Source organism: Ursus americanus, chromosome 22 (genome assembly GCF_024610735.1).
Source record: "Ursus americanus isolate L20-20 chromosome 22, mUrsAme1.1.p, whole genome shotgun sequence".
In the NCBI taxonomy this organism is placed as follows: Eukaryota; Metazoa; Chordata; class Mammalia; order Carnivora; family Ursidae; genus Ursus; species Ursus americanus.
Genome location: NC_142148.1, coordinates 28,421,031 through 28,437,589, shown reverse-complemented (window position 1 = coordinate 28,437,589; position 16,559 = coordinate 28,421,031). Strand labels below are relative to the sequence as shown.

The 16,559-nt window shown below is 55.3% G+C and overlaps 1 protein-coding gene across 2 annotated transcripts; it reads left to right on the top strand.

Annotated features, from left to right (window-relative positions):
- The first annotated feature begins 1,063 nt into the window (after positions 1–1,063).
- Positions 1,064–7,258, top strand: CPXM1 (carboxypeptidase X, M14 family member 1). Of its 2 annotated transcripts, none has more exons than XM_045807976.2 (14): positions 1,064–1,235; positions 2,555–2,716; positions 2,894–3,003; positions 3,134–3,273; positions 3,376–3,466; positions 4,069–4,219; positions 4,304–4,392; positions 4,736–4,859; positions 4,943–5,139; positions 5,220–5,399; positions 5,482–5,779; positions 5,967–6,106; positions 6,701–6,803; positions 6,908–7,258. In XM_045807976.2, exons 1-14 carry the CDS (start codon positions 1,064–1,066, stop codon positions 7,147–7,149), a joined length of 2,199 nt encoding a protein of 732 aa, XP_045663932.2. In that variant the 3' UTR covers positions 7,150–7,258. The 2 variants fall into 2 exon arrangements, with proteins under 2 accessions (XP_045663932.2, XP_087709841.1); XM_087853715.1 differs by having other exon boundaries at positions 5,482–5,794.
- The last annotated feature ends 9,301 nt before the right edge of the window (positions 7,259–16,559 follow it).

The following is a 16,559-nucleotide window of genomic DNA, read 5'->3' as shown; positions in this document are numbered from 1 at the left end:
CTTTTAGGAGATGATCTGGCTTGGCGGAATCAAAGGGGGCGTGCGAGCCGGGATGGGAAAGGGCCTGCGCTCTCGTATCCCCGGATGTGGGGGGCCCCGCCCACAGAGACCCCCCGCTGCTGGCCCCCAGTGGAGAAAGAGGAGGGGGTGGAAGAGGGACCGGGGAGGGCGGGACTGGCGAGCTTCAGGCCTCGGTTCCTCCACCTCCGTCCCCAGCCGGCTGGGTATCGGCTCCTCCGGCGTCTCTCCTCGAGTTATGTAACCCCGGAACGTGGCAGCTGGGCGAGCAAAGGAGGAGGGGAGCGGAGGGGAAGGAGGACAGAAGAGAGGCGGGGCCGGGGGAGGGGGTTGGCAGTGGGAAGCACGCCTCTGGCTGGGACTTAGGGTTGTCTTTCAGAAGGATTCCTGGAGGGCTAATCCTCCCCTTGCTTCCCGCCCCATCCCGCGCCTCAGTTTCCCCCTCTTCTTTCTGACCCATCCGCCCTGGGAGGGGGCCTCTGGCTCTGGATAGACTTTCCTCTCGGGTAGTAGTTTCCTCCCCAAAGTTCTCAACTTTGCTACCTTGGCCAAGTCACTTGGGCGCTCCGAGCCTCAGTTTACCAGTTTGTAAAATGAGTTTTGATTGAGAGGCCACGTGCAAGGCACCTGGCAGGGTGCACGGTGCAAAGTAGGTGCCCACTGTGGGCCGGGTGCCTCACAGGGTTTAGTGAAATCAGGGAGGGGTGCCGAGGGGCTGTGCGGACTGCAGAGGGCCGCGCACGAGTGGGGCGGGTGAGCTCGGGACGCCGAAGGGGGCGGGGCAGGGCCGGTGGGTGCGGAGACCCGGGGCGGCTCTTCGGGGGTCCGCCCCGCGCTCTCTGCCTGGACCCTCCCCTCCCCTCCCTCCCCCTCCTCTCCCCTCCCCTCCTGGGTCCGAGGCCAGCGAGAGGGCTGTGGGCGGGCGGAGCCGCAGGGGGCGTGTGGCGGCGGCAGGAAGGGGCGGGGGGCTCCAGAGCACCCGGCAGGAAGAGAAGAACCCACCGACCAACGCGAGCCCCGCGCATCCGCACCTTTGGCTCCCGCCATGTGGGGTCTCCTGCTCGCCTTGGCCGCCTTCGCGCCTGCCGTCGGTGTGGGTCTGGGGGCGCCCGGAGCCTCCATGCTGGGACTTGCGCCGCCCGCTACCACCGAGGCCCGGGGCTCGACCCCGGCCCCGCAGAGCAGCCCGGTACAGCCGCCCGCGGGGAAGGATAACGGTGAGCGCCCGGACCGAGGGCCCGCTTCTCGGGCTGGCCGGTTACCTCCTCTCCCGTCTGCTGTGTGCCCACCCTTCCCCGACACACACACACGCGCTCACACGCTCCCTGCCTGGAGCCTGTGTGCCGACCCTTCCCGGACACACACATCCACTCCCTCCTTCCCTCCCTCCCTCCCCCTCGCTACGGCTGCTGACTCAGCAGCCCCAGTTCCCGGCCAGACCAAGTCAGCAGTCCTGGGATGGAGCCAGTAGGATGCTACCTCTTCCAGCCCCAAACCTTCCCTTTTCACGGATGAGGAAACTGAGACCAGAGGCAGGAGAATGGGGAGAAAGAGGGACAGACAAAAGCGCTGAGACTAAAAGGTGCAGAGCTAGACTTACGACAGAGCTTGAGGGCAGGGGCCGGAAGGAAAGAGGGAGAGCAGGGCCGGGAGTGCTCTTTGCCCGCGCTGCCTGGAGGAATGGGGCACGGGCAGGGGTGGGGGTCGGGGGGCAGAGGCAGACTGCCTGACTTCCTGACTTCAGCTGTGAGTGCCTGGAGGAGGAAGGCGAAGGGATGGCAATCAAGGAGGGCTTCTCGAAGGAGGCAAGTGGAACTAGGTTCTGAAAGGTGGATCTTTCTGAGTCAGGAAGAGCTAAAGAGAGAACCCCCCCCCCCCAAGAAGGAAACTATAGGTAGAAAGGCCTGGGTCACCAGATACGAAAATGTACAGCCCGTTCTAGAGGTACCCGTGGAGCCCGGGTGGGTGGGGAACTGGTGGCATCCACCCTGTTCAAGGCACTGCACTGCAGGGCAAGTGGGACATAGGTCCAGCCGTGCAAAGCCTGAGCACCGGGCCGGACAATCTGAGGACAGGACATCTCAGCCCAGAGGGCAGATGCAGTGATAGAGGCGGACTTGGGCTCTGGAGCGTGAGATTGGGTCTAGGGCTAAGGAAGGCTCCTGGGCTGAGATTCAAAGAATGGGAATTAGGGAATAAGATTGGGGTGGTGGATGGTATGATGGAGAGGGTCAGCCAAGGCCAAGGTCTGGAGATAAAGAACCAAACTCAGCTCCCTGGAGCAACCAAACAGTTCCTAGTGGCTGGAACTGAAAGGCTGGGAGAGGCTTGCCAAATGTGTAGTCACGTCAGGAAGGAGAAGGAGCCAAGGAAGTGGCGGGAGAGGCAGGTGGGGGTCGGATTTTAAGTCCATGAGAAGGTCTTTAAATACTGGGGGTGGGGGGTGCTGCCGTGGGCTTGCTCCCTTTCTTGGGCTGGTAGACCACTCCATTGGCCATTCTTCCCTCCCCTGGTTCTCCGCCTTCCCGGTCCCCAGGGACCTCAGAACGGCATGTCCGGATTCGCATTGTCAAGAAGAAGAAGGTCATTATGAAGAAGCGAAGGAAGCTAACTAGCCCCAGACCCCTGGTGACTGCCAAGCCTCCAGTGACCACCACCCCTGCAGGAGCCCCTGAACTCCCAGAGGCGGCGGAACCAGGTACTACAGTTCCTGCCCGGACTTGCAGCCCCTGGGCCACATACTAACGTCACTTTTGGCCTCATGGGCGCAGGCATGCCCCCAGCTTGCCCGGCACACGGGCAAGCGTGGGCTCGGCTTCCTACCTGCCCTGACCACTCTCCCTGGTCCTGTCTCACTGCTCTGTCCCTGCCCTAGGCTGTCCCCCTTTGGGCCTGGAGTCCCTGCGACTTTCAGATAGCCAGCTCGAGGCATCCAGCAGCCAGTCGTTTGGTCTTGGACCGCACCGGGGACGGCTCAACATTCAGGTCAGCAGCTCTGGTCAGCCCTCTGAGCAGGGCACCATCTAGGAACTTCTTCCCTACCCCTCCCCAGCCCCCATCCCAGCCCTCTCTGTACCATTCACCTGGGTCTGATCACCGTGTCCTGTGCCCGCAGTCGGGCCTGGAGGATGGCGATCTCTATGACGGGGCCTGGTGCGCTGAGGAGCAGGACGCTGAGCCGTGGTTTCAGGTCGATGCTAGGCACCCCACCCGCTTCTCAGGCATCATCACCCAGGGCAGGAACTCTGTCTGGAGGTGAGGCAGGCTCGCCCAGTCCGGGAAGTCATGGGCAGACTCAGGAGCGTGGCGGTGGGTGTCCTGGGGCCACCGATGATCTCTCCCCACGCTTCCTGCCAGGTACGACTGGGTCACATCATACAAGGTCCAGTTCAGCAATGACAGTCAGACGTGGTGGGGGAGCAGGAACCGCAGCAGTGGGATGGATGCGGTGAGTGGTCCCATGGTGGTTGGGGCCCCCTGTAGGGTACTGGGCTGGGGTGGGGCTTCTCCAAGGTCAAGGAATAGATGCCCACTTGGCATCCCAGGAGGAAGGGGGTTGTCAGAATGGGTAGCACCCACCAGGCAGCTTTGGGGGCTAAGCTGTTTTGGAACGTGCCCACATCCTCCCCAGAGACTTTCTCCGGGGGGTGGGGTCCCACTTCATGCCACAGCTTCCTGCTGGAACACTCTTTCTGGTGATGGGCCTCAGAGCCTTTCATCACTTCTCACCTCCTCACGGCTCTGGCTTTCCCATTTCACGGACCCCTTTGTATATCAGACTACACTGCGGGGCCTGGCCATCCCTAGGACTGGCTGCTCCTGAGTGATGGGGCCATATTGATCTATTAATAAGTGGTGAGCAAGCCAGACAGCGTGGCTGCCTGGGGCTCCCCGTTGGCAGGGGGTCTGTGTGTGACCTTGGGTGCCAGTGTCCAGCGTAACCCAGCAGGGTGGGTTTGTTGGTGAGCTTAGAGGCCTGAGTTCTTTCTCTGGCCCTGGGCCAGGCTGCTGGGTTTTGAGCAGTCCCACCAAAGGACTTGATGCCCCCAGGTATTTCCTGCCAACTCAGACCCAGAGACACCAGTGCTGAACCTCCTGCCTGAGCCCCAGGTGGCCCGCTTCATTCGCCTGCTGCCCCAGACCTGGCTCCAGGGAGGCGCGTCCTGCCTCCGGGCAGAGATCCTGGCCTGCCCAGTCTCAGGTAGGCAGTCGGACAAGGGTTGGGTGAGCAGGGTAAAACCTCCAGCATGGATTCCCCCTTTACCACGAGTTCATTCTTCACCAGATCCGAATGACCTGTTCCCTAAGGCCCCTGCATTGGCATCCTCTGACCCTTTGGACTTCCGGCATCATGATTACAAGGCCATGAGGAAGGTCAGACATACCCGTGAGCCAGGAGGGACGAGCTGCCTATCTTAGATCCCCTGCCCACCAGGGCATAACCTGCTAGGACTGTCCTCATGTCCCCACTTCCCCCAGTGTCTCACCCATCTCTCCCGTTGGCCCCTAAACTCTGCCCCAATTTCCCTGGTTATGGCGCCTCCCTTGTTCTAGCCCTTCTTTCTGGTCTGTCACCGCCCCTGTCCTGTATGGTGCCATGGTGTCCCCATCTGTGTGGGCCACCACTGGTTTCTGTGAGTCCTTCCACGGCCACACATGGCCTGACCCTGGGGTCTAATCTGCCCGTGCCCCATGCTGTGCTATACTCTGCTCCCAGCTGATGAAGCAGGTGAACGAGAAATGCCCCAACATCACCCGTGTCTACAGCATCGGGAAGAGCCACCAGGGCCTGAAGCTGTATGTGATGGAAATGTCGGACCAGCCTGGCGAACATGAGCTGGGTACTGGCAGGTTCTGGGCGGGGAGAGGTAGGCGCAGGGTTGGGTAGTGGGCACGAGCCAGCTTCGAGCCCCCGTGTTCCCAGGAGAGCCCGAGGTGCGCTACGTGGCCGGCATGCATGGGAATGAGGCGCTGGGGCGGGAGCTGCTTCTGCTCCTGATGCAGTTCCTGTGCCGGGAGTACCTGCGAGGGGACCCGCGAGTGACCCGGCTGCTCACCGAGACGCGTATTCACCTGCTGCCCTCCATGAACCCCGACGGTTACGAGACTGCCTTTCGCCGGGTAGGCCAGCCAGTGTGAGGGCCGCCCCGCTCCTTCTGCCCTGGTGCCTGCTCGGCTTGAACGCGCCCCTTCCCTGGCAGGGCTCGGAGCTGGTAGGCTGGGCCGAGGGCCGCTGGAACCACCAGGGCATTGACCTTAACCATAATTTTGCGGACCTCAACACGCCACTGTGGGAAGCGGAGGATGACGGGCTGGTGCCTGACACCGTCCCCAACCATCACCTGCCCCTGCCCACTTACTACACCCTGCCCAACGCCACTGTGAGTATTCCGGGGCCGGGGTGGCGGGCCACCCAGGGGCCCTCGTCTCTGTCTCCCACCCCCTGACCCGCCCCACGTCTAGGTGGCTCCCGAAACGCGGGCAGTCATCGAGTGGATGCAGCGGATCCCCTTCGTGCTGAGTGCCAACCTCCACGGGGGCGAGCTCGTGGTGTCCTACCCGTTCGACATGACTCGGACCCCGTGGGCTGCCCGCGAACTCACGCCCACCCCGGATGATGCCGTGTTCCGCTGGCTCAGCACTGTCTATGCCGGCACTAACCGGGCCATGCAGGACCCAGACCGCCGACCCTGCCACAGCCAGGACTTCTCCTCGCACGGCAACATCATCAACGGTGCCGACTGGCACACGGTCCCTGGGAGTATGTGGCCTCGGGGTAGAGTTAGCCCGCTGTCCCCGGAACCCTGCCCCTGTAAGGCCGTCTGTCCCGCCCTCCGAGGGCGGCAGTGTCGATTCCCCGCTGGGACGTGTCTCCCAGGGGAGGGCCCCAGGAGGGCCGGGCTCCCATCCCTGCCACCCCCAGGCTGCAGCCTCTGTGGTAACCCTAGGTATGAATGACTTCAGCTACCTGCACACCAACTGCTTTGAGGTCACCGTGGAGCTGTCCTGTGACAAGTTTCCTCACGAGAACGAGCTGCCCCAGGAGTGGGAGAACAACAAGGAAGCCCTCCTCACCTACCTGGAACAGGTCGGATCCGAATCCCCCCGACTCCAGGCTGCCCGCGCCACTGCTGCTGTCCCGTCCGTCCGCTGTCCCTGGGGGTTGCCCCTCCCATCAGGGGGCCTCCCAAGGTCCCCACAGGAAGCACGGTCTGCCAGCAGAGCGGCGTCGGACACCATGAGCCAGGAGGAGTAGACCCCACAGCCATCTAGACCGGGTCCATAGAGCTGTTCCAGAGCCGTCTCAGGAGAGCTGTTCCCAGAAGAGACCCCTTACGCAGGGGCAGGGTGGGGGGACCCTGGCATAGACTCCTCCTCTTCCACGGGAACTGTATCCCTTGTAATGGCTCCGTAAGTATAGTTTCCAAGGGTTCCAGAATGACAAGCCTGATGTCAAGGGTCGCTGAACCTGGGGAAACGCAAAGACAGGCCTTCCTGCCGGGCGTTTGCAGCCCCCCTAGTCCAGGTTTATCAGTCAGGAGTTTTTTTTACCAGAGTATTGCCACCTAGGAACACAGACTCCCATCACCGAGTTTGCCCTGAACAGAGCCAGAAACCGAAGTGAAGGTCACATTTGCGCGCAGAAGGGAAAGGGGTTTGATAGCCTACCCCCCCCCCACAGGTGAGAATGGGCATCACGGGAGTCGTGTGGGACAAAGACACAGAGCTGGGGATTGCTGATGCTGTCATTGCTGTGGAAGGGATTAACCACGATGTAACGACAGGTGTGCGGGGGAGAGGAAGACCACAGAGGTGGGGGGGGGGGCCTTTAGGCGGGGTCGGAAGCAGAGGATCACGGGATCCTGATCTTGCCCTTCACTCCTGTCAGCATGGGGCGGGGATTACTGGCGCCTGCTGACCCCAGGGGACTACAAGGTGACCGCCAGTGCTGAGGGCTACCACACAGCCACACGGAACTGCCGGGTCCCCTTTGAAGAGGGCCCAGTGCCCTGTAATTTCCACCTCACGAAGACTCCCAAGCAAAGACTTCGAGAGCTGCTGGCAGCCGGGGCCAAGGTGCCCCCAGACCTTCGGAGGCGCCTGGAGCGGCTGAGGGGACAGAAGAATTAACAGCTCCAGGTGAAGAGCCCTGGAGCCTTGGGCAGGCTGGACCTGTCTAGAACTGAAGGAGGGAGGGACAAAGTGGGGGAAGAGGTGCTCCGGCTTATTAAAGCTACTTGGGACCTCAGCCAGTCTTCCTGTGGTCTCTGTGTCAGGCCTGTTCCGCACACGCTTGCTTTTGTCGACTGACGTTTGGAGAAACCATGTGGAAAGAAGATCCCGCCTGGGTTCTTCTTGAACCTAGGGCTTACCAGAGCCATTCGTCCACCAATCACAGGCACTATGACAATGCTCAGAGCCGAGCACGCAAGAAGTCAAGGATAACCGGGGCCCTTCCAACCCCCTGGGGCTCCCAGGCAGGAGAGGGGACAGTTCAGTGCCGTGTGGGGCACACTAAAGGTGGAGGCCGGTTGCCGTGGAAGCATAGACGGGATTACATACGTGGGTGTGAAATACAGCACTGCCGTTCAGCAGGGACTCAGACATCAAGGATGCAACAGATGTGAAGGTTCTCGAAGGTTCGATGGGAGGTGGACCAAGTGTGGGGTATGGACAAAGAGCTCCAAGCAGGAGAGACCAGACAAGGAAGACAGAACAGAAGGGGATGTTTGAATTTGCTTCGCCAGCCATTTTTGGAGAGGGTTGGTAAATGACAAGATTTGATTAGTTTCTTTGAGGCTGAAGGGCAAATTATGCGGCAGTCTGTGTCAGGCCAGGGAAATAGCCCTCTCAGGTATTTCAAGCAGAGGAAAATGTAATGCTGGACATTGGATATAAAGGTTTTGGAAGAGCTGGACGATTAAAAAGAGGGAAGGGAGTTTTACCTAGGAATTGGGCTCTGGACCTCCGGCGGCCACCTGTGATCACTTGTGGTAACTTGCCACGGCCGGAGCCTGAAATAGAATAATTTCTCCCTTCCTGCACATTGTCAGCTCCACTCTATGACTGGCAAAATCTAACTGTAACTGGGGCAACTGGCTGGCTCGGTGGAGCATACAACTCTTGATCTCAGGGTCGTGAGTTCAAGCCCCACGTTGGGTGTAGAGAGTACCTAAAGAAATTAAAATGTTTTCTAGAAAAATCTAACTGTACCCTAGCTTGCAAAGAAGTCTACAAAATGTAGGCTTATCAGGCAAGCAGCCCCTTGCTGATTCAGAGGAGAGTTTGTAAGGGCAGGGGTGGGGCAATCACCAACATGTGAATTGAGCACAAAGACATTGAGGTAGCCTTCTGTAAGGTAAGCCTGCCTAGTGCTGGGCAGTTCTGTTGTCTCTGTTTCTTGAGTTGTCTCTGTCTTCCATATATATATATATATATATATATATATATATATATATATATATATATATATATATATATATTTAAGATTTTATTTATTTATTTATTTGACAGAGAGACAGCGAGAGAGGGAACACAAGCAGTGGGAGAGGGAGAAGCAGGCTTCCTGCCCAGCAGGGAGCCTGATGCGGGGCTCGATCCCGGGCTCGATCCCACGACCCTGGGATCATGACCTGAGCGAAGGCAGACGCTTAACGACTGAGCCACCCAGGCGCCCCATCCCTCTCATATTTTCAATCTCAGATCATCGGGAGGAAATTGGTGCTGCATCTCCCATCCCCCCGCTCCCCACCTCCAGCTCCTCTTCGACAACATCACCTTTTTCCAAACAAAAAAGATTGTTTTTATTCATCAGAGTTTACATAATGAAAAGTGCACTTAAGTGCCTAGCTGATTGGCCCAGTGGAGTACAAGATGGGACTCGCTACAGAGGATAATAAACTCACTTCCAATGTAAAGATCTAGGTCCTTGAAAGTAAAAGGATGGAAACGATGTATTATGCAAACATTAATCAAAAAAAAGTAGGAGAGGCTATATCTTTTTTTTCCTCTAAAGATTTTATTTTTAAGTAATCTCTACACCCAACAGTGAGGCTCGAACCCACAACCCCGAGACCGGAGCTGCATGCTCCACCCGCTGGGCCAGCCAGGTGCTGCAGGAGTGGCTAGCTTAATATCAGATAGAGTTGACTTCAGGGCAAAGAAAGTTACCTTTCTATATACATTTCAGATTTAGCAGTTCAGAGGGAGAACAGAGCAGGCTCAGTGTGTTTTGTTGTGTTTTGGAAGTTGGCTCTTTATGAAAAGGGAAGGCCCAAGGAAAGCAGGTGTTGATGCCAAGATGATGTCTTGGAAGGAGACTAGAGGGACAGCAAGACTCCCTCCTTCTCCCCCCTCCATCCCCCCCCCCAGACCGGCTGAGGGGCCACCTGATCTGGGAGGTGGAGAAAGGAAATTAGGCCCAACCTGGGTGGGGAGGGGAAGGACAGGCACCAGAGGAGGGGCAGCTTTCATAGGCATGGGGGACAACAACGTGGGGCCCTGGGTCCGCAGAGCTAGTGCAGACAACCACCCATCACCCTCCCAGCCAGTGACCGTGCTTGAGTCAAGGTCACGTGTCCACCTCTGCCGCCTGCCTGCCTCAACCGATCTCCCTGGGCAGGTCCCCGCCCTTTGTTTGTCAACAGCCCAGGACACTCCCAAGCAGCCTCACTTGAAACACAAGGGGCGCGCTTGCTGCCCAAGAAGCAGTGGTCCCACAAGGCTCCTAACCCCTGTCCCGGAGGTACTAGAGATGGCTATGGCGGAGGCCCTTCCTGTTCCACCCAGAAACTTCTCAGCAGCCAGTGCCCCCATCCCCTGAGGGGAGCGTTGGCTGCTAACATGGGCAGCTTCCCCCAACCACTACTCTTGGCCAAATGGGAGCTGCTTGACACAGGGGTCGCACGCTCCGTCCTGCCCTGGCAGCCTGTGACCGAGGACGGACCGGCCCGGAGGTCGTATAGCTTTCTCCTTGCCACTGAGAGGGTCCATCTCTGGTGGCCTTCAAGCTCCAGAGCTCCCCCCGGGGTCATTCTCAGCTCTTTCCCCTGCCCTGTCCTCCCTCCCTCGCTGCTTTTCTTCCGGAGAAGACTTTCACATACACCCAAATCCCCATTTTAGCTCCATTCCAGGGAATCCCACCTAAGAGAAGGGGCTCGTGGCAAGTGCTGAATAAACACGGGAACTAATGGCCGCGTAGCCCCCTTGTACAGCAGCAGAAGAGGCCTTGCGGGGGTCCCTTCTCTGCTCTGGCAGCCCCCACTCTGCACATACACGCCCCAGGCGCGCACACAGGCACCTAGAGCCCCCTGCCTCCCCTTCTCCACCATCTTCTGCTACGGAGTTGCTCCCCTAAGGAAGTAGTTTGAAGGAATTCTGTCAACCTTGAGGCTTCATTATGAACCTTTGGTTTTCTGGTGAGACCAAGAGAGCGGGTGTCCCTGCCTCAGTCAGCAAAGTGGGCAGAGAGATGCCCAGCAAGCCGTCTCTCAGTCCCTGCTCGTGGCCTGACCTGACCCCAGGACCTTGGGGGACTTTGTGCTGTGAACCGCGCCAGGGCACCAGCGAGAGGCCTGCCAGGTTTGGGCCCGCTCAGCGGCCACTCCACCACATTCCACCCGGCAGCCACAGTTTATCTTGGCAAGGTGGCCTTCTGGGCCTGGCTCCAAGAACGGCCTACGGAGCAGCCCCAGACAAACCAGCTTTTACCACAGAAGCCAAGGCTGGCTGGGCTTGAGTCCATGCCAGCCCCAAAGTGGCCAGACCCTCCTTCACCCACCTGAAGGTCAACTCAGACTCTGGGTGAGTGGGTGGCTGTGTGGAGGGGAGCCAGGCTCCCAGGTGCGTGGAATCCCAAGATAGGTAACAGGGACAGGGACCCAGGCCAGAGGGCTTTCCTGGACTCCTGGGATGGCTGCCCGACTGTGGAGTGGCCCTCGGCCAGAGTGCCAGACAACCTTGCCATGGGGATGCATCCACACTTCCGCTCTCCCAGGGACCCGGGAGCTTCCCTCAGCTCCCTCAGAGGGGCCCACTGCGCAGCCAGGGAGGCATCGGGACTGCTGGCTGGCAGGGGCTGGGGAAGGAAAGGCTTTGAAGAAACAAGATCCCAGGATGCTGGGCCCCAAGGAACAACAGACTCGCTAAGGCATTTTTCTTTCCCCTTTTAAACACTTGACCCCCCTCCTCTCTCAAAGAATAAAATTACCTAAAGAATGTGCAAAAAAAAAAAAAAAAAAAGGTCTTGTTTCTGTTATTGTCCTGCTGAGAAGCTTCCTCTGTGTCTTTAGAGTCAGGAAATCTCTTCCTTTCTGTCTCCAGTGGGGGGTCCATGAACTCAGAACCTTCCCACCACTCCCCATGGCAGTCCTGGGAGCTCTAAATCCAGAACAAACGACCCCCATCCCCCCAGGGCTGCCACTCTTCCCCCTGCAAGGCTTCCGGGCAAGGCCCAGAGGTTTAGCCACCTTTCTCTTGAGGAAGTGGGTGGAGGCAGGGTCTTCTGGACAGACAGCCCACGACTGCCCTTCTGGAACTCCAATACAGGGCACCCAGGACCAAGAGTCCAGCTGGGGAGAGACTGGTTAGAGAGGAGGTAGACTGACTTAGTGAGACATTAATTCACATTTGGTCTTGTGTTTGCAGCCCTGGTCCCAGAAGGTAGCATGGCAGGGTCAAGTACCAGGGGCTGCTGGTCTCTGTAGACCCAGAAGCCTAACTTCTTGAGAAGTGGGGAAGGTGAGGGCCAATGAGTGCCTTCTGGGAGAGTAGTAGAAAGAGAGAGAAATTGAGAGAGAGAGGGATTGAGGGGAGAGAAAGAGAGATTGAGGGAGAGAGGGATTGAGGGGAGAGAAAGAGAGATTGAGGGAGAGAGGGAATGGACTCCCTGTTAACAAATGCGATCTCCAAAACCGGGGATGTACTGTATGGTGACTAACATAATATAATAAAAAATCATTATTAAAAAAAAACAAACAAAAAAAACACAAATGCGATCTCCTGGGTAAAGGATGGGAGTTTACCATTAAACACTAATCAGACAGTTAGTTAACACTGTGGTTTAACATTAGACATAGAATGAATGTAATTCAGCACGTTAACAAAACAATGGAGAAAGTCATGTGATTATCTCAATAGATGCAGAAAAGCATTTTATAAAATTTGAACATCTATTCAGAACTTCAAACATTTTAAAGAAAATTAGGAATAAAAGGATATCTATAAAACCAAATCTGATACTTAATGGTGAAAAGCCAAAGTTTGCCTTTTGGGATCAGGAACAAAACAAAGATGTCCACTGTTACTCCTTTTATTCAACAATGAATTAGGAGTCCAACCAGTGCATTTAGGCAAGAAAAAGAAACAAGGACTGGAAATGAAGAGATAAAACTGTCCTCTGTAGTTAAGAAAATCCAAGATAGGGGCGCCTGGGTGGCACAGTCGTTAAGCGTCTGCCTTTGGCTCAGGGCGTGATCCTGGCGTTCTGGGATCGAGCCCCACATCAGGCTCCTCTGCTATGGGCCTGCTTCTTCCTCTCCCACTCCCCCTGCTTGTGTTCCCTCTCTCGCTGGCTGTCTCTATCTCAAATAAATAAATAAAAAATCTTAAAAAAAAAAAAGAAAAATCCAAGATAATCTATGGATAAAGTATTACTATAAGTGAGTTAAGCAAAGTTGCTGGATATAAAGTTATTGCTCAAAAATCAATTGTATACACACGACAAACAGTGAAATAAAGAAAATGTTATTTATAATAGCATAAAGTAACCCAATACTGAGGAACGAATGAAAGATATGTAAGCCAGAGGCCTATAAAATACTATTAAGAGAAGTTTTAAAAGATAGAAATAAATGAAGGACTATACAACATCCATAGGTTGAATTACTCAATATATTAAAGGCGTCAATCCCCCATTACTGATCTATAAATTTACAGATTCAATGCCAAGGAAAATTCAGCAGGTCTTTGAAAAATAGAAGTTAATAAACTGATTATCACATTTATATGGAAATGCAAAGGACCAAGTGTAGCCAAGATCAGCATGAAGAACTGAGTTGGACAACTTGCTGTACTAGATATCAAAACTAACTACAAATCTAAAGTAATTAGGATAGTGTGGTATTGGTGTAAAGATAAACAAAAAAGACCAATGGATCAGAAGAGAGACTCCGGAACAGACCCCTACCTACATGGAACCTTGATTTGCGATAAAGGTGCCAACTGCAGTGTGGGGGGTGAAAAATGGTCATTTTGATAAATAGACATTAGCCAATTGATTGTCCATACAAAAATAATTAAACTTGACTCCTAGCTCATACCATACTCAAAAATATCTTCTTGATTTGGGGGTAGGTAAAGATTTCTTAAAAGGACACACAAAGCACTAACCATAAAGAAAAGATTGATAACTTAGACTACGTTCAGTTAAGAAGTTCTGGTAAAAATCTCATAATGAGGGGTGCCCGGCTGACTCAGCTGAAGGACATGTGCCTCTAGATCTTGGGGTCATGAGTTCAAGCCCCACACTGGGTGCAGAGATTAGTCAAAAAAAATTTTTTTTTAATCTCACAATGAGAGTGAAGAGGAGAATGTTTGGGAAGTAATAGGAGGATGAGTTCACAGGGATGGTCAATGCTGTACACCCATCAGGACCCTCGTGTGTTGGGGGTCTTCTTGTGACCACCGGTCTTCAAGCCTGGCAGCCTCAAGGAGGTGGCTCCTTTCCTTCCATCCTCTGATGGGTCTTGTTACCGCCACTGAATGGTGGCAGAGGAAGGAAGCTCAAGGGTATAGGTGTGGGTAGGAAGGTGGGAGGGGGTCACCGAAGGCTCAGGAACTAGGAGCTTCAGAGAATCACAGTGAAGAGCCTGTCTCTTCTTGGGGGAGAAAGACCCCGTGATGTATGAACTTTTTGCTATTTAAAGAAGTCATCCTAGGAAAGAGAAAAGATATTTGGAGGGTCCATTTGAACCACCTCAAACACGTTCAATGCTTGCCTCATTCTTAAAATTCATTATACAGTGGGAAAACAGACCTTGGAGGTTACTCTGGCAAAGGGCTTCTGGTCTATCTTCAAAGGCATGAAGGCTATTATTTTTTTTAGCTTTCAGGTTTAGATCCACGATCTACCTAGAATTAATTTTTGTGTATGGTGTGAGGTAGGGGTCCAGTTTAATTTTTTTCATATAAATATCCATGGACTCAATGTCATTTATTGAAAAGACCATCTTTCTCCCGATGCATGGCACTTCCCATTCTTCTGGGAGATTTTTCTTTTGGGAAGAAGAAGGACCCTACCCATATGGGTGGCAGGGTAGGGGTGGGGGGAGAAAGGCATTTTGCAGAATAGTCAGCCGGAGGGCTTGTCAAAGCTGCTGCCTACCTTCGCTTGAAGGTAGAACCTGTCCACAGTGGGTCCACAGTGGGTCCTGCCTGTGCTAAATGCAGCCCCAAAGGCTGCCAGATCCCCAGGGTTGGGGGCAGAAGCAGCAGCCTGCTTCTGCTGGAAAACATATGTGGGAGGAAGGCAGAGGACTTTCTAGAGACTCTCTCTCTCTCTAAAGGGCTAGCAGTAGAGGCTCTTGGTGCCTTGCCCATATCCCTTTGGACTTACAGTTCAGTTCTGGTACTTGCTTGCAACATTCTATAACAAAACCCTAACTGGTGGCTTTTCCTCTGCAGGTGGGAGGGCAGACCAGAAATGCCAGAAGGATCATCTCCTGGGAGCAGTCCTCAGGCAAGTGCAGATGAGGGCTGGAGCATCAATATTTCAGATTCTTTGCCACTCGGGTGGGAAAGCTCTGAGGTGTGCTCTACACTGACTCCCAGAATTCTCCAGCAGGGAACTTGTCTCAGGTTCTGCTTCTAGGGGAACCCAAACTAAGACACGTGGGAAAGAACATTGTGTGAGTCAGCCTGGGCCGCCAGCACAAAATACCAGAGACTGAGTGGCTTACACAACAGAAATATATTTTCTCATAGTTCTGGAAGTTAGAAGTCCCAGATCAAGATGTCAGCTGACTCAGTTCCTGGTGAGGACTCTCTCTCTGGCTTGTGGACGGACACCTCACTGTATCCTCGCACAGTGGAGAGAGAACTCTGGAGTCTCTTCCTCTTCATAGAAGGACACAGTTTCTATCAGATTAGGGTCCCACTCTTCTAACCTTATTTAACCTTAATCACCTCCTTAAAGGCCCTACATCCAAACACGCCACATGGGGGACGGGGTTAGGGCTTCAGTGTATGAATTTTGGGAGGACACAATTCAGTCCAAAACAAACATTTAGTCACTGATTTAGTCCTGCCTTCTGTGGACAGGGGGTGGGCAGTGTTGAGTCGGATGGTGGCCTGAGCAGTTTTGAGATCTTTGAGGAAGATCTCACATCTCTTTTGTATCAACCATGCACCTGACCCACCCCAGGAACCAGAGGGTGACCATTACCCAGCTACCACCTGCACCCAGTGCAGACAACAGTTTTGCAGGTGTTCAGCCGGGGTGGGGGTGGGGGTGGAAACGGACCTGGGCTGTGGGAATTGCTCAGACCCTGTTTGGAGCAAGGGGTGTGGGCTGGCAGGCTTTGGGGCTGTGCAACATGGGCTGGAGGCAGGAACTGAGGGGGAGGCCAGGGCAGCATGGAGATGAACAGAAGGCTCTCCCCGTCATGGACCCCATGTGAGATGAATCCCAGGTATTGGCCAAGAACACAAGAGAAGGAAGTGAAGGCCTCTGAAGGACATGAGTGGCCCATCTGCCTTGGCAAGTGTATTTGTCCAGAGGACTGCAGGACATGGGACCATGGGTTGCAGAGTTTCCAGAGGCCAGAGCCAAGGAGGACCACCAGGAAGAGAGGAAAGCCTGAAGCCTGGAGCTGGACTCTGGGCTCCCTGGACAGTGGGTCAAAAAAGTGGCTTCCAGAGTCAGCCAGCCAGACCTTTGCGATCTAGGGGACACATCTCAGGGGATGGCAGGGATTCATTCCAGGAGCGGGGGTAAATGAGCCTGGGACTCTTGCCTCTTTACTACCCCTCCTCCCAAACTCGGAGACAGGAGAGCCAAAGGTGCCTACGCCTGGGGAGGGGGGTGGTTGGGACTTGTTCAACTAGGCAACCTCAGGACAAGCTGCCCTACCCGGCCCTGCCTTGTCCAGGTGAGGCCCTGCAACCTCCGTTCCGAATCGATGGCACTTCTGAGCCTCTGAGGGACTGAGGAGTGTTTTGTTTGCACTGTTCTGGATCCCAGAAAATCCTTTGACAACCCTCTGCCTGGTCCTGGCCGGACAGTTGGGGGACTGAGTCCTCAGTGGCCAGACTGTGCTCCCAGCCTAAGCTCTTGGGGTGGAGCCCGCATCCTAGGTCCTCAGGCCTGCTAGCCTGCCCAGCACCCCCAACAGTACCTGAGAGCAGACATGGGGCAGGTCATACTTGCTCAGCTGACCTCGGGGGCTGCTGAAAAAGCCCAAGCGTGCAAGAAGGCTGCATGGGGGCACGGCTGGGAGGGGCCCCAGGAGAGCCGCAGAACTGCTGAGAAAAGCAGACCCACG